This window comes from Thunnus thynnus, chromosome 6, assembly GCF_963924715.1.
Source record: "Thunnus thynnus chromosome 6, fThuThy2.1, whole genome shotgun sequence".
Classification (NCBI taxonomy): Eukaryota; Metazoa; Chordata; class Actinopteri; order Scombriformes; family Scombridae; genus Thunnus; species Thunnus thynnus.
The window spans coordinates 13,566,720-13,584,873 of NC_089522.1; the positions used below are offsets into that span (position 1 = coordinate 13,566,720).

At 40.6% G+C, this 18,154-nt stretch overlaps 1 protein-coding gene across 1 annotated transcript; it reads left to right on the forward strand.

Annotated features, from left to right (window-relative positions):
- The first annotated feature begins 1,782 nt into the window (after nt 1-1,782).
- Nucleotides 1,783-17,953, forward strand: rimkla (ribosomal modification protein rimK-like family member A). Its single transcript, XM_067591859.1, has 5 exons — nt 1,783-2,629; nt 9,999-10,229; nt 12,196-12,282; nt 13,766-13,969; nt 14,846-17,953. The coding sequence occupies exons 1-5, from the start codon at nt 2,467-2,469 to the stop codon at nt 15,364-15,366; spliced, it is 1,206 nt and encodes a 401-aa protein (XP_067447960.1). The 5' UTR covers nt 1,783-2,466; the 3' UTR covers nt 15,367-17,953.
- The last annotated feature ends 201 nt before the right edge of the window (nt 17,954-18,154 follow it).

The following is an 18,154-nucleotide window of genomic DNA, read 5'->3' on the forward strand; positions in this document are numbered from 1 at the left end:
CTGATGCATGTAACACTTCTCAAAGATAAGGGGGAATACATTCCTCTCCAACTGTCAGTCTGATATAACAAGCAACATGATCCAGATGTAGACACTGTGACATAGCTGGTCAAATTAAAGACATTACTATAATACAAGAGTCAATAAACAGGCATACAGTTGGCAACAAGCAGGCAGTCAAATGAGGTAAAAAATCCAAGGTAATTAGACAGTGTAGACACCCTTTTGTACAGACAGACAGAAGGAAAATGGCAACAGGTAGTCTGTCAAGTTACAAGTATACAGGAAACATATTTAAAAAAAAAAAAAAAAAAAAAGGAATTTGAATGTCAACCTCCTTTGAATAAAAAATGTCTGAAATTCTGTACTTAATAACACACATAGCCTATAAAGTACACCAAAGAGTTCGCCTTCAGAAATATTGAGATCAAAATAGGAAATCTTGTAAAATTCAGAGTAGCCATATCTTGGAAATGTTTTCAAGAGCTGTACATAGCGGGTCAATGTGACTTGTTTGGTTTAAAGTACTTAAATAAGGCAGTTCATGTTTAGTTGTATTAATAGTAGCTATATCAAAGAAATGATAAAAATTGTAGTGTAATGTATTGTTGTTGTGAGATGCACTCTATGCAACTTAGGCCTCTGTGTATTTCTCCAGAGTTACCATACTGCATCAATGTTAGCAGAGAGTTTGCTGAAGGCTACGTGCTAATAAAGCATTGTGACTCAGCGTTAACTCTGACTCTCTCCTCTTGCACACTTGGTATCTTACACATAGTATTTACAGAAAATGTGAGAATATATGGGAAACCTGGTCAAGGTATTTATTCAACATTTCTATGGACAAGATATTTAAAATACATTGTTCCGAGTTACATACAGAGATGCTTTTATTGATACACATTTAATTGTGCTTTGTCTCTAATTTTAGTGACGATATTTGTGTACAAAGTCCATTGTTTACTTTCTTTTCTTTAAAACTGCAGCATATTGGCCAGTAAAATGTTCAGTTTGAACGACACCAATTCTGGTCATTATTAGAAGCTTCTTCTACACAACAGTGACAGGCAAATTTGCCTTATTCAAAACATCAAATAGTCTGAATGTTTTGCTCTGTATTAGTTGTGCTATAATAGCTTATGTTATATTATCAGTTCAATAAATATCACTATATTGACAGAGTTAACCATTATGCCTATAGCCTATAATTATTGAACCAATATGTATTGTTATATTGGCAGTCAGTCACTTTACATGGTTTGTTGACAGATATACTTTGCTACATTTAACCTCTTACCAGGCACTCCATTTTTGTGCACAAGACTGAAAATAATGTACCCAAAATAAGGTAACTGTCTTCAACCCTGTTGATTACGGTCATAACCCTGGTCTCATTTAAAAGGTAAATCTTTAAATTTTACAACCAGAAAGTCAAAATGAGTATAAGTGATTCTGAAAATAAAGTGTCCCATGGGTAGGACATTGTCACTTAACAGATTAAATAATTCATATGATATTATAATGTTACTGCATTGGCAGAATAATTTAACATATATCATTGACAAAATCATGTCAAACAGCAGCACGTATTTGCTGCGACAGCAGATATTTCTGTGGTCTTTTTTTCCTGGCAGCGACTGTATTGTCTTGTGCTTTTTGTTTAATTTTGGTGGCATTTCCTGTCCTGACAGTGGAGCTGCCCTTAGAGTGGAGCCTGCACCGGAAGCGTCCCTGCAAAGGAACCCCTGCTTGCAGCCAGACTGTGTTGATCTGATCTCCATGGTTATCTAGGCGGGCAGGTTTAACTCCCCATATAACCGGCCCCGGGTTGTGCACGGGCACGCGGAGAGATGGAGTTGTAAACGAAGCGCGCGCTGGTCAGCTACAAAAAAAAAACAGCGTGCACTTTTCAGCACCAATCCCTCCTGAACAGCAGCCAAACGGAGCGTTTTGGGTTTGTTTAGTTTATTGTAACAAACCGACGACTTTGCGGTTTGCAACGCCACACCGCCGCTGCGTTCACGGGAACCGTTATTGTTAGTATCGAGGCGGCAAGTGGAAGATACATAGCGGCTCTGCTTGAGCTTTGTTTCGGTTTAAAGAGATAAGTTTCTGCGGGTAAAAATACCAGTATATTCGGCTGGCTTGTGTGGAATTGGCGCGGTCTGGGCTCAACTAAGTTAACTCCGTCCCGGGAGGACTAAATGGCTGCAAATGAAGGGAAACAAAGGTGATAAAGAAGAGTATTCATCGTAGCCGGTTCGGCCCAGTCAGCGGTTGGGCCGTGGTCCTGTTTTTAGCCACATCACAGCCTGCTCGTACCGTTACCCGCCGAGGTCTCCATTGTGTGAGCATCTCTGTGCTATTTCCCACTGCTGCCCCGACACCTGCCGTAGCTACAACGGTGTGTTTTCTGCTGGATTTTTTTTTGTTTTTGTTTTAACTTTCTGAATCTTCGCAACCAAAATGTGCTCTCGGGTTTGGTTCGTGACCGACCGGCGTATCAGCCAGGAGTACCCACAAGTTCAGATCCTCCGGGCACTGAAGGAGCGCTGCGCCGACGAGGATGTTGAATTCCGCTCTCTCCTCATGGATCAAATCGTGCTTACGATCAGCGACGGACAATTAGGCAAGTATTACATACATAAAAGTACACAAAAGCAATCGCTGCCTGGTCGTAATGTGTGTAAATGAATGTTTTAGTGCAGCTTGGACTGTTTTAAGACCAGTGGTCTGCAATGCTAAGAGCTAACAGTCATTGTTTGGGGGCTGCATGTGCTGTGGAGCGAGGAGAGGGCCAGTGTAAGCACAGCCGTGACCGCCTAACCCAGTTTCCAGCTAGACCGCCTCCAGACTGAAGAGAGCAAGGATGCTTGATTAAAATTTTGCTGAATGCGTTGCAATACCAGCAATGCCGCAGATGATAAGATTAAGATTATATTACAGAAGTCCATTAATCAAGAACATAGGAGGTATTTCTGAGTCAAATCAAATTGAGATTATGCAGTTTTACCGCACATTTCGTCGGTCTAGGGTTGAAGTTGTAGGTTTTTATGATATCCTTTCACGTTATCCTGTAGGAAACAGATAAGGGGATTTCTATGTGAAAAAAATGTTAGTTTTCCTTTCAAAATAGCAAAGAAGGCGTAAGACACATGTTACCATGTTTCACATTAAGGTTGCGAGTAGACTAATTGATATTGAGTATATGTAGCCTATTAAATCTCCATATCTTCCATAGTCTAACCAGAGGCCAAAACAAGTATTCAGGTTTAATGGAAGTAAAAACAATAAAGCAAATTGAGCATCTGTGAAGCCATACCTAAGACCTGTTTTTGTTGTTACTTTATAAATTACTGAAAACAACCATGTTATCCAGCTAATCTATTTATATTTCAGGTGTTCTGTATATGTAACCTTGTCTGCGCTACCTACATCGTGTCAGGATAAACAGATCTTCAATCAATCTCTTTGTAATTTTTGGTACAATTTTGTCCTACCATGTTGTTATGAGGTGATAACATGTCACAGCATTGACTCAGGAGGACTTATTACCATCACTCTTAACAGCAGGAACTCTCAACAAACAGACATGCAAGGAATTTGTCAGGGCGGTGTGTGAAGTGGTGTCACCAGATGAGAGGTGTGTAAAGTCTTAATTAACACGTAAATGGTATAGGCTGGTATTAGCAGAGGCTGAATAGTTTGGAGATGTGGGCTGAATATGGGCGACATTGGGCAGCACGTCCCACGCATACTACATACTGTTGCATCAGGCCTACTGTACAGCTCTGTCAAGGCAAAGTTTTATACTCAACATGGAGTTTCAAATGCCAACAATGGATTTTTAAATTTGAAATCGCATGTATTTCACAAGCTACGACCAAAGGAATATATGTGAATATGAGCTAACATTCATTTAGACAGAATACCTACTGTACGACAATTACATTATAATGTAATTTTTGCTACCATGGCCACATAATCCAACTTTAAGAACAGTCTAATCTATGTATAATGAAAAGGAGAGAATATTAGTGACACAAATAGGAAGTTAGACTTGTCTAGACCTATAGTTTAGGAAGATACACGCAACTAGAGCAGGACAGTTTGCATGACCTAATCCATGCTGGCCTCAAATCTGCAGACAGTGAATGTCTTCTGATCCTTGGCTCGACATCACAGATTAACAGCCAGTGGACAGACAGGTCATGCTAGACACTGCTATGGAGGAAACCGTAGAGTACTTGGGGTCTTAATGTACATATTGGCCCTGTACACCTAGCATTACATGCAGCTTGTATCTAGACCATGCGAAATCCAAACTGAAATTGGCAGCTTGACAACATAGTCTTTATCAAAATACAGTTGCTTATGTCTTGTAATATTCATATCCTCTCAGGCTGTATGAATGTTCATGAGCATACAGCACCAGAGGCGATTAACAATCCTCCACATATCAGAGCGATTCTGAAATTTAAGATAGCCATCAGGAAATACAGTTACAAATGCAGTGAGTGAGACAGTGAATGTGTACACTAAGTAGAATTTCATCATTTGTTAATGTGATCAATAAGGCCCTTGTGGTCAGTGACCACCTCTTTAAGTGGTCAGAGTTATTCCCTACTGTCTATTTTGTTTTGCGTGGAATACCATTTGAACTAAATGTGTATGAATTTGATATTAATGTGTCAGTTAATATTAATTAAACATGCAATTTCATGCCAAAATGGATATTTGGCATTTCTAAGCAAAAATCTTATGGGAATCAAATATATAAAAAGGGGACTTTGATACTAGTACTGATTTCCACTAGTAGTTGATGGTACCTTAACCTAAACCACAAAAAGTTCAAACACACATAGTATTTGTTTTAGGATGCAATCACAGTCATAAAACTGATAACACTAATACAGCTTGCTATTTCAAAGGTTTCCTATTCTCTGGTCACATTTGTTTGCTCTCAAGTTAGGCTGAGGTTCAAGTTTTACCACTGAAGTTAATGGGTTCAATGTGTCCCCAGGAGGACACATGAATACGCACATGCGCACACACTATTATGTTTGGATGACCAATGATGGTCCCTCACATAAAGGGGCCAAACCCAGCATTCAGCAAAGCTAGAGGCATTTCGCATCCCATGATTTGTGCAGGGGGACATTTAAAGAGAGGGCTGGATATGAATTGATGATAAATGCAACACCTCTATGTCATTAAACGGGAGGCTGGAACATTCGCAGTACATGAGGTTGAGTTATTGTAGCTTAACACCAGTCCTTGTCTGACTATTTATTAAGCACAGGCTCCACATTTTATGAGCAATGATAGTATGTGATGATCAGCAATATGGCATAGCTGTTAAGTTGATGTACATCTGCAAGCTGTTGCCTGTCGTCTTCCAGGCGGTTAAAAAAAGCAAAGCTAATACGTGCCATGAATAAGGGAGATATGATGGATCTGGATTGTAGTGAGAACTTAGGTACATATACCAGTACTGGATTTTTGAGGCTGATATTGATATCAGCATTTGGGAAAACAACATAAACACATAACATAAACAATCTTAATATGGATCCCTTAGATTTGTGTTTTTTTTTTTAAAGAACTGTGATTAAGATACATATTAAAGCAACAGTATGTAATTGTTTACATTTTTTAGTTGAAATATGCTCCAAAGCGTGTCCGAATGTGGAGAGGTGAAAGGTTTCTGTGATCCAGGCTCATTGAACTGCTTAGCAGCACAACAGAGATATTCCCTTCTCCAGTTTTTTAAGCGAGCCTCGCCCCTCTAACCAATCAGAGAAGGCCTAAGTGAGGTGTGGGATCTCACGGCTGTCCATCCATATGTGAACATACTTCTGGCCTTCTATTCCTCTCCTACAGAGGCTCCAAGCAGATGTCGCTATAGTTCTGTGATCCCACTTTCTTTTGTGTTTTAATTAACTGACAATATTAACCCCATAGTGTTAGCTTGATTTCCAGAACTTGCATATTGTAGCTTTTAAAAAGGAAATTTTACAGTTGAAAGATGAACTTAGCGCTCTCTGGTGGACAAACTATGTAATTGTGACATTTTCTAAATGAACTCAAACCTAGTTTGGTATTTCTGTACTGCAATGTCTTGTTACTTATCGACAGACATATAATGTTGGTCAGTCTAGCTTTACCTATGGACTATATATCTCACTACTGTTGTTGTTTATTCAACACTTAAGGTTCTTTGTCACAAAATAACTATAAAGTTTCATTAATGATTAGCAAATATTTTAAAATTTAAATGCAATAAAAAGAGTACACAGTTTATATGGGGCTGTGACTTGATTGTACATGTAAGTACACACAGCTCATTTGTCATTGATCCAGCAGTATCTCATTTGCAGGTTTTCACATGCAGCATGAAACAGGTATATTTGCATTTTATTGGTGTTGGTGCAAAGAGACTCACAGTACTTACTTTCCCCGCCTAGATAGAAAAGAAGCCTACACAGAAAACAGCATTTATTACCACGTCTTGTTTCATCCTGTACTACACAGGAGAGTGTACATGGTGGCTCTAAAGTACATGTTCCACACAAATATTAAATGATTTGTTAAGTTGTGTCATCATCAACTGACATAGCCAGAAAAAATATTAGTCACTTTTATTGTTAAACTGAACAGATTATTCCTAGAAAAGCAGATCCTTATTAGGGTATGAGCAGCGTATCAAATCTGTTGTGTGCTTCTTCTTTTTACATGTGGTCAAGTAAGTACTTGAGTAATTTGCATAGTTGCAGTTGCCAAAGAGGACTGTGTGCTCTCTCATTTTTTGATTAATCTGTATTACCAGCCACTCTGGCAGGTAAATAAGTATCATTTGTAGATACCAAGCAAACATCAGTTTAAATAACAGTGGTGGAGTTTTTTCTTTGTGGCTCAAGGAAACAAAATATTTCCTCTCCAGAATTATGTCAAAAATATAGAAATAGCCATTGAGGAAGGATTAGCAAGAGAGAATATAGACTCACTCTCCCACTATACCAAAGTACTCCTTCATATCCTACAAAACAACAAAACTGATACTGGCTGGATTGTCCTAAAGGTACTGAGTGTGAAATCCTAATTAGGACAGTTCATGGTCAGGAGACTGCTTACTTGTAATACTGATGCCAAGAGATAGTCTGTCTTACAGACAACAAAGTGGTAGCAACTATACAGTACACAAGCTAACAGAGGATATGCAGGTTTTCATGGCCTCTCTGTCGATGAACAAAAGATTTTTAGGCCTGCAAGCCTTTTACTGTAGGCCTCACAGTAGGCCTACAGTATATGTTTTTGTCCAATGTGTTACTGATGACAGATATGCAAATAGACCATTGAAGGCATTGTTAGCCCAAACGGGACCAGAGGAAACTGTAGGGAAACCTGCTACCCCATCCTGCTAATTTCGACAGGATACCCAGAACCAGACTGAGATTGCATTCAGGGCTGGCAGGACTCACCAGCCAAACATTGGCACAGTGTTTGTCTGCATTGCCTGCTTTGTGACGTTGCAATGGTATGCATAGAATGCTTGTTATGCTTGTTAGCTTTGTCAAGCAGATTGAAAATGGGACCCACATATACAGTCCATTGAACCATGAAAACATTACAGTCTGTCACAGAGGTAAAAAAAACCCATCAGTAACTATAAACAGGCCACCACACACTAAATTTAGACATTGCCACACAAAAACCTATGTTGCCTTTGTTATACACCAAAATGGTCAGCAGGGTTTCTGAATGTTATTGCACTGGTCACATGACGGACAATGCGGAGCACACGAACACTTGCACGAATGAATAGGACTGATTCATCTGGCTGCCTCACTGGTCTCCGTTTGGTTCCCCTGGAGATGGTGACAAGCACAGTGAACAGTGAATACTGTCTGTCAAAAACCATGAGACCAACTCCCCCAACACTTCCCACTGTAACACCGCTCACAGTGCTCTTAGTGGCGGTACAATCAGAGCTGTGTGTGAAAAGTGTTGAATAGGGCCGGAGAGACAGTGAATCCTCCTGCTTTTGTGAGGAGGAGGAGGAGGAGGAGGAGGAGCAGGAGAAAAAGGAGTGGCAGTCTTTTCATGGCTTCACACTCCTCCCTTTTTCATGCACCTCCTCCTTCTCCTCGCTTCTTCCATGTTAAGGCTACAAGACATCCCTGACCTTTTCTGCCTGTTGCCTTTGTCTTGTTCCTCACTCTACCTGTCTATGCAGAGAAGGACCCTAAAAAGTGGTAATCCCACCAGTAGTGTGCGTCTCACGCACACAATACAGATTTGATGCACAGTGCATCTGTCGGCACAGTAATCGCTGTCATTTGGTGTTTTTTATGCAGCAAACATCAAATTTCCGGTGACCTCTGATGATCTCAGCCAGCGGCGCTGTCACTATTGTATGGCTGCAGATTCAAAGAGAGCTGAAATTCAGGTCACGTTAGAGGTGAAGTGCTGTGCCAGCGACAAATCTCCCCTCCCGCCCCTTCTGCACACATCATATATGTGCATTACCCACACACACACACACACACTGGTTTTGACATCATCCAATCTGTTCCTCCTGATGAGCTGTTGGGTCACATCGCCTGCTCGAAAATCTCACAGTCTGTCTCTGTTTCCTCTTCTCATCCAGGGTGACAAGTAGCACCAGTCACCAGTAAAATGCTGCCAAATCTTTTAGCCATGGCTGGTGAATCTGCCATCTGTGTTTGGCAAATTTCTAGCCAATATTCTGTTGTTTCAAAATCTGATTCTGTTGTGCAGATCTACAGTATATAGCTGTTGATAGAGACTGGAGAGGGCTAGCAAAATGATGAAATTTGCCAGTTCTTAGCCTTTTGGAATAAAAAGTTGGCTTATACTCTGTCATGCCAGCTGTACTCCTCCATCTCTGTGAAGTGACCCCTGTTTTCCGTGGCTTATACATGCTGTGCTGAATTGAAATGGCTGATCACTGACCTATTCAGATATGTTCAGTTAGCTTATTGTCTTTACGTAGCCTACATTTGCATAATATAATCAGTGTCAGGCTGAGACATTGAAAACCAATGTCAATTTGACTTTCAATAAAAACGAAACCCCGTGATTTTCAGATAATAATCACTGGATTACATTTGATTTGATCATTTAATTTAGGGAAAGGTTGACTAGATTGTGTTTAAAAAAAATCTTTTGTTATATACCGTATAGGATTGTTTCTCCCTGATGTGTTCATGTGTGATTAGTTTCAAGATGCACCCTTGGGGGTTTCAGACATCTCTCCTTACCCCACTGCCCTACATTGAGACAAAGTAGCACATGGTATCAGTATGTCTGGCAAAGATATCTCTTTCTCATTCGAAGAGGAAGATAGTTTCGGCCCGACACGCACAGGAGCTGGCAGCACAACAGGGTAGTATATGGATATGGGCAGCATGTAAATAATTGTATCAGCAGCCAGGGGCAGGCTCCGAACTCACGGCTTAACATAACCAGCCTTGGAGCTGGCTGCCTCTCTCTGGTCCTGTAGAAATGCCAACTCGCAGTCAGCTGTGTGGTGATGACGGGAGCAGTGTCCACAAACAGTCTCCATCAGCAAAGTCAACTTTTCCACCAGCAGTTGATGGACTCCAACACTCACCAGCCACTTTCACAATGTTTCCAGCTACTGTAATCATGACATTAGGATGTAAGGAGAGCTAAAGTATAAACAATGACTTGTTACTTTAATGTGACACATAGAGGAGACAAGCCAGATGCCAGCTGATGGCTCTGCTTTGGAAACAGACTGGATGAGTAAATTCTCCGTCTAATGGCTCGGAATTGGACTGAGAAAATGTTATATGTATGAGTTTCAGGCAGTTTGTTTTTTTTTTGACTTGTATAAATATAGACTGTTGACTGCCACAAAATAAAGGATGTCTGTCTAATCTTTCCTTTCCTGCCCTCTTTTCTCCAATTACCCCTCCTTTCATTCTCCCCACCACCATCTCACCCTCTAGGCCTGCGTGTGGAGCAGGAATTGGTGACATCTTATCCACAGGTGGTGGTGGTGCGCGTGCCCACGCCCTGGGTGCAGTCAGATAGCGACATCACTGTGCTGCGCCACCTGGAGAAGATGGGCTGTCGGCTGATCAACCGACCTCAGGCCATACTCAACTGTGTCAACAAGTTCTGGACCTTTCAAGAGCTGGCCGGCCATGGCGTGCCTCTTCCCAACACCTTCTCCTACGGTAAATCAATACTTGACATTTATCTTCTTCACAGTGTTGATGTGTTGTGGTAGCACTCTGTTGTTGAAACTAAGAAGTCTGAAGCAGTGTGCTTTTCCATGACTATATCAGTAAGGCAGCTGAATGTCTGATACGACTGGCTCTATGAATACATCTACCTCCCAGTGCACTACAACAGCCTTGAGTTAGATGATGCTTGCTTGTTGACGTATACTGCATATACTACACGTAACGCATGGAGTTCACGCTGCGTTGTCCCTTACGTAGGGCTCTTGGGGCTCTGTGCGGACTACACAACGCAGACTTTAATTCCCTGAGCAGACTACATAAAAGAAGTGTTACACACAAATATACAAAGAAATCAACACAGACATCCTGGCTCTAATTGATGTGTCCGTCACACCACCCACTTAAAAGCCTCTTTTAAGTCCCACAGACCCTGTCGGCTTCAAATAGTTTCCATCATGCTTACTGTTTACTAAAAACTAAATGGAAAACTTTTGCTACTTTGGTCAGCGTTTTAGTATTTTAGCAAAATTAAGTTAAACCGAGTCAACACAAATTGTAAATGATGGGGAAAAAAATAGATTTAAATGTTAAATTTGTGTTGGTGCATCATGTACAATCTAATGCATATTAGTTGAAATGTCAGCACTGCTTTTAGGTGTTTTTGACATTTCAATCACATTAGTTACATCACAGGCTTTAGTCCATATGTGCCTGTATAACAGATTAGCAAGCCATCACTATCACTGCAGTTATTGCAATTAAAGCAAAAGAGAGAAAATCCTATTAACATACACAGTAAAATCCTCACAGCTATCCACTAAACCACAGATGCTTTAACAGTTTCTTTAAAGCCACTTGTTTTAACCTACTGTGTTGATAAAGGCAGGATATGTGGAGATATAGAAGCCATACTGCTGTTATTTTATTTGCTGTAGCTGGTTGATTTTATAAGACAAAACAAAGGCTGACAACCAGCAGCACATATTTCTTTCTGTTTTCCAAAAGTCCACAGTGCTGTGATGTTTGTGTGAGCAGAAAGAGAAGGATACAGACAGAGAGAGAAAGAAAGAGGAGGGGGGGTGTTTGGCCTACATTCCGTTCGTCTCTCTGCACAGTAGGCCAGGCGATGCATGCAGAGCGGCTGGAGAGCTTATGTAACTACACCCCCCACCCCTCCAACACCACCACCCCCCCAACGCCCCACCCTGTGCCACCTCATGACTTTTCAAAATAAAAGATGCCATTGCCTCCTGCTCTCCACCTCAGCAGCTCATGACATGGTCGGACCCACATTTGTAGTCCACTCGCTATCTCCCTCTTCCTCTGTTCTTCCCTCCTCTCACTGAAAACACAGGTGAATCAGTGCGTCTGGAAAAAGCCATGTGACAGGATAGTTCACATCTGTTCCCTTGACTGAACGCCAGATAAGATTAGACAGGCAAAGAAAAAGAAAAGAGGAGCTGGAGAGATTATATTATTATCATTATTATTATTGTTAATATTATTATTATCATTATTGTTATTATTATTATTATTATTATTATTATTATTATTAACACCTCAATTTTCAATATTTTCTAAGCATTTTCAATCACCTCTTGACCAAAGCAGAGAAAGCTGAAGCACATCTGTTGCTACAAGCCGCCATCATGAATCACTGTCAGATATGGTCAGCTGCTTCACATTAGTGCACCCTTCAGTGACTGCTCAGTTCCAATCTCATGAATCTAGCAGCCAAATAAGTATAAGCACAGGACAACACACACGACTCCTATAGCCTTGCTGTTTAGAGTCACTTCTGTTTCCATGGAGACATCCGCACCCCCACCCCCCACTCTGCTCAATCAGCTGCAATGTGTGAACCATGCTATCAAAACAAGGACAATTATTTTTTAAACATTTTGCACCTCTGTGTGGGTACGTGTCTCTGTGTTTGTGTGCATGGGCATTTTCTCAGGAGGACATGACAACTTCCGTAAGATGATTGACGAGGCAGAGCCGCTGGGCTACCCGGTGGTAGTGAAGAACGCACGTGGCCACAGAGGTAAGCCGATCAATCAATTTCTTATTGTCACCTTCTCTACTCACTACACCACACCTCTTAAACATGCACACTGCAGGCCCCTAGTGGCAGCTCAGTCCACCCTTATATGAAATACACAGACAGTGTTCAATTATTTGGACTGTGGTGCTGCAACAAACAAAACAGAAGCTTATAGTTCTTGCGTTACGGCTGCTAGGCTTTTGTTCTTATTTAACAAATTGATGCTAGTTTCCTCATTTTGCCTGAATCCACAGGGGGCTTGTTAGGGAAAGTTTGAGCCTTCCTTGCCATGAATGTTTTGCTTTGTAGAGATTAGCCCCAGTGTCTGCTGACCCATTAGCCCTTTCCTATTCATAGTTATCGACACTTGAATGGCTCCGTCATTGTGTGATGGAATAACAATGGGCCCTGGCTAGCGCAGGCTGCCATCATAACACATTATTAGGGAAAGCAGCCATTGGTCAACCACTAACTTAACCCTTTTTTTTGGAGTTCAGCATCTCGAGGGTTGCTTTCCTCCCCTCTGTGGTTGACCGTTGACACTGGCTGAAGTCCAGCTTGTCTTCTTTCTCATGAGCAAAATATAAAAGGCTGTTTCAAAAACTTAGAGTCTTTGGTATTAATAGGTCTATACTAGATTTGTCACTCAACCACACATGAATTCACGCATATAGTTAAATGAAACATTGTCTCTACAGGGTCCAGTGCAGGTCAAACATACATATGAGCAAAAAAAACCCAAAACACACACAATAAATCTAATCTAAAAAAACAAACACAGAACTCTGTGTCCCCTAGTAGATGTTAAAAACGTATTAGATAAAAAAAAACTTGGAAATATGCTCTGAATATGTTCAGATGTGTAATATTGTTATTATTTAACATTCTTAGTTGCAGGCTCTAAACAGTGTTTTAGTACCATCGATACAAACTGTTCATGTTCAGGTCTCACTGAGCCGTGTCACAATGATTCCTTGCTTGTCTTGTTTTCGACTTGTGAAGTGTTGCGTCATGCCTGCCACTGTCCATCTTCACATCTTAATGATGTTACCAAGGGATTGCCTCGTCATCTTGTTTGGACTGTCTTACAGACAATGTGCACGTACACATACAGCAATCACATGATTTTCCCTAGTGCTGGAACAGGGGTCAGAGGGCTTGATAACAAGGAGACTGAGCCAAGCAGTGCTAATTAAAACAGGCATTTTCCAACCTTGGTGAGAAGTAATTCTTTGGCCCCTAAGAGAAGTGACCTGTCCATTATATGAGGAACGGGAACTGACATGAGACTTGGTCAGCAGAAGCAACTACTTGTCAGCATAACTTTGAGGAAGTTATCTAACCTCAGTAAATGTCTCACAGATATCAGAGTCTGCATGCATCTTATTTTCATGTTAATATCAACACATCTAATTATCCTAACAGCCTCAGAATTAGCTAATTAATAAAAAAAAACAACCTTATCTCTCCTTTTCTCTCACAGGCAAGGCTGTGTTCTTGGCACGTGACCAACACCACCTGACAGACCTGTGCCACTTGATCCGCCATGATACCCCATACCTGTTTCAGGAGTACATCAAGGAATCGCATGGCCGTGACGTGCGGGTGGTCCTGGTGGGCGGCCGTGTCATTGGCTCCATGCTGCGCTGCTCCACCGATGGACGCATGCAGAGCAACTGCTCCCTGGGTAAGCAGACACTCAGGAGTCAAAGATGACACACTATAGACTCTATTAGACACTTTTGTAATGTGGCTGCTTTTAATGTACTGATTATTTAGATCATATGAGACCTATCTTGAGTTGAGTAATTCTCTTATAATGTTTTATTTCAAGCCATGTGTTTAAATGGTTTCACTATTGTTGGAGAGCTAAAGCTGTTCTGATTATTAATTAGATATATAATAATTACATTTAGAGACAGTGACAATGTTTTTTAGACATATAAAAGTAATTGTTGTATTGTCATTCAGTTACTGCTTTAGTGGCACATTTAAGCAGTCACTGGACGAGGAGTCCTAATCATTCTTATGTATGAAGACATTTATTAACAGTCATAGCATCTTTCCACATTTTTAATCAAGTGTAACTCTCCATCTGCTGCATAAATCAGTATTTGGAAACAGTGCCAAATCAACAGGCTTGTCCTCATTCTACCCTAGAGATGTAAAGTGACACAGCCTTCCAGCTGATGAGACTGATTTTCAATGTCAGAGCATGAACAGTTTGGGTCTAGTAGAGGCTGTAATGCACTGTGACATATTTAGGACATCAGTCAGATTATTCTGCATTTATGTAACGGACCATGTTGACACTTGCACTGACTCTAGATGGATCTGATGTGGTATTAAATTAATATTAAATATTTAAAATGATGTCTTTAATAATCTACATATATTTTTTATAATAGCTCTTTACTCGTAATAGATTTAAATACTGCTAATTTAGAAAAATCTGGATGAAAATCAAGTTGTCCTTTTGCTCAGTCTCAGTTAATGTGAATTGAATGACACACAGACTGTGGTATATATTGACTTGATGTCTCTCTGTTTGCTGGACTCTTAGGTGGTGTAGGTATGATGTGCCCACTGAGCGAGCAGGGCAAGCAGCTGGCCACAGAGGTGTCAAACATCCTCGGCATGGATGTGTGCGGCATCGACCTCCTGCAGCTCAACAATGGCTCATTTGTAGTCTGTGAGGCAAACGCCAATGTGGGCTTCATTGCCTTCGACCAGGCCTGTGGCATGGATGTGGCAGGCATTGTTGCCGATTACGCCCTATCGATGCTCCCCAGCCGCCTCACCCGCAAGATGTCCCTGCTGTCTGTTGTGTCGAGCACCAGCGAGACCAGCAGTGAGCCTGAAGTGTGCCCCGTGCCCACTGGTGGAGGCTCCCTGCCCGAGGCCGTCTGCAACATGAGCGTGGGCTCTACTTCCAGCGAGAGCGACCCGGAGCTGGCCGAACCCTCCCAGTCCTCGCCTCGCCAAGCCTCGGCCCCCGCCCATCCCGATCTCTCCGATCTCCCTGATCCAGCCTACAACTTCAACACCCTTCTCGCCAATGAGATCAAGTTATTGACTGAGTGAGATTCAAGCTACTTCACGCACACACAAACACCACAAATACATATTAAAAACATGCATACACACACCTGTACGCATGGCAACATGCATTCCTTTTAAACACACATATCAATCCAAAAGCTATTAAAACATTAGGATGTTGAATGCAAAACAAGAGCAGAGAAAAACAGAACACACATATGGACACGACCACAGAAATACAAACACCAAAACATGAGCTTTCTCATACTAACTCCCTCCAAAAAACAAAGATCTGAGGCTGCTCCCCTGACTCTCCTCTCTTTGCACCTCTACTGACACACTGCAAACCCCACTATCCAAACTTAGCTTACACTGCAGCATGGTGGCGAAAGTGGGATATATATAGTACATAACATAATCGCCAAATTGACCTCTCCTAGAATCTATTTTGCAAAATAGTGAGGATGAAAGCTGACTGTGGTTTTTGGGGTGGATGTTAGATTCCCATTAAGGAATCCTGCCAAGTTTTTATCCTCACAATACGCTAACATTTAAAGGAGAATCTATGTTGTCATAAAAAAGGGATTCCTTCTGAGACTTTAGTCAGGTTTGATGGATTGGAGGCAAAATGAAGTGTTTTTTTTTTTTTTTTCAAGTGGTTAGCTCCTTGGGAGAGGAATACAACCTCAGGCTAGGCACATGATACTGTCAGTTCCAATGTAGCAATGTAGTGCTCCTGTCAAGGACACAGAACAGGATGGGGACCATCCTGCAGCAACTGGAGATGGAGGAATTTTATGTTAAATTTATAGCTATTCATGATTCATATTAACTGAGAGATGAATTCATTGCTCACTACATAAAGTTTCCTTATGACTACATGTCATATTAAGTAAATCCAACCTAAACAGAATGTATACACAGTATATTTTACCAGGTTTACATGAACAACTCTCTTAATTAAAATTCATAAAATCCCAGTTTTGAATGACTGATGTCTGATTTTAAAACTGTAGCTGTGGCTGCTACATCAACAATGAATAAGAGGTTAACATGATATTAGAATGATTTAGCTTTCATGTGTAAACAAGAATATTAGTAACTTAGATTACACACCCATAGCACCAGAAACTCATCTCGGGTGCTAACAGTGTCCATAAATCAGTTCTCGTTCACAGTGAACGAAGCAGGCTAATGTAAATGGAAGCAAAACTGCCCTAACCTGTGCAAGGTAGAAGAAATAACAAGTAGTTCTGTTTAAGAGTCAGAACGTGGAATATGAGAATGAATTGAGTGCCATTACTCGATTTTTAATTTTACATTCATAGATAGCTTCTTTGATTAGCCTTACCAGCAGCAGCAGTCTGCTGCTTTTTAAAATTCATTTGATGTCTTGCACTTTATGATGAACAGATGCATTTTTTTTTTTTCCTCGCTCAGATGACACATTTAGGACACATAAGATAGAGTGTGAAAGCTGTGTCTACACCTGCAAGCAAAATATACCTCAAAACAGTGATTTCTCACTGCCATAGAATGACACAGATATTCAAACATACAGTACATATCAGCCGGGATCCTTGTGGTTTTAAAATGGCCCTTGATATACCAGGTGTTCCTTCCCTTTATGTTTAGGAGCTGAAAAGGTTAGTTGTGTATTATTTTTTAATTTTCTTTTTAGCTTTTTTGTAAATATTTAGGTAGTGAAGTAGCTTCAGTGCATACTAGTATCCAGCTGATGAAACTGGAACGGCTGAAATAACTGCCAACATTGACATTTTTATAAGCTATTGTGGATAAACTTGTTGTAAAGAACTGCAATTTAGAAAAGTTGAAACTGAAATTGGGTGCTAACAACTCTCGATTTGGTTAGATGCAATTTCTCGGTCATATGATTTGTAGCTTTTACTTTTTCACCTTGTTTTTTTTGATAATAAAACGAAGTATCTTAACCCACAAAATATGTTGGCATGATGTACAAATACAAAACGGAAACTATATATTTGCAGTCTTTTTGAACAGAATGTTACTTTTTCTTTCCTTAGGGAAAAAAGGAAAAAAAATCCAGGGATTTCAGTGGCCAAGAGTTTACAGTTTTTGTTCCTCTTGATTAACCTCCTGTACACTTTCTGAAATAACTATCAACATAGAGATGGGGTACACTGGAGTAACTGCCATTCATTAAGAATCATTTACAGCTCTGATCAAAAGCACAAATGTAAATCCTAAATTGTTCCACTCCGTGTTTTGGGGCTTGTAACCCTTTTTGTTGACACAAAAATATTTTGTTGAATATTTAGTTTTGTCAAGTTGAACACACCTCAGGGAAGCAGCCTGGATCTCACTCCCGACCCCCAAAGGCACGACATATCCATCCAAGATACAGACATGTCAAAAACATGACACACACCTACAGGCAGACAAAAAGATACACAAACAACAATGAAAAAAAGGTTGTAAACTACAGTATAAGAGGATGTGGTATATACCATGGTTAACATGCACTTTTTTTCCTTGCTTGTTTTATATTGTTCCTTGTTTTCTTCCTAATTTATGGTATTTTTAAAGAAAAAAGTGGTTTGTGTGCACTAATATTGTCTCAATAAAGTAAAACCGCTGTGAAGCTTGATTTTATTTTCCTTTTTTGTGGGCCGAATTTACTAACTGTCTGGACTCTAACAGGGGCTTGCATGAGGGTGCCAAAACTAAACCCACCAGACAACAGGAAAGGCAGCTTTTATTTTCAAGAAGTCTGCTGTCAAGTGATCACAGTGGCTCCACTGAGAGAATAACACCATTTACACTACTGTGATGTTGTCCGGTATCTATA

Coding starts and splice junctions, on each gene's coding strand:
- rimkla (XM_067591859.1), top strand. CDS start 2,467: ATGTGCTCTCGGGTTTGGTTCGTGACCGACCGGCGTATCAGCCAGGAG. Junction 12,283..13,765: donor GAACGCACGTGGCCACAGAG/GTAAGCCGATCA, acceptor TTTCTCTCACAG/GCAAGGCTGTGTTCTTGGCA. Junction 13,970..14,845: donor GCAGAGCAACTGCTCCCTGG/GTAAGCAGACAC, acceptor CTGGACTCTTAG/GTGGTGTAGGTATGATGTGC.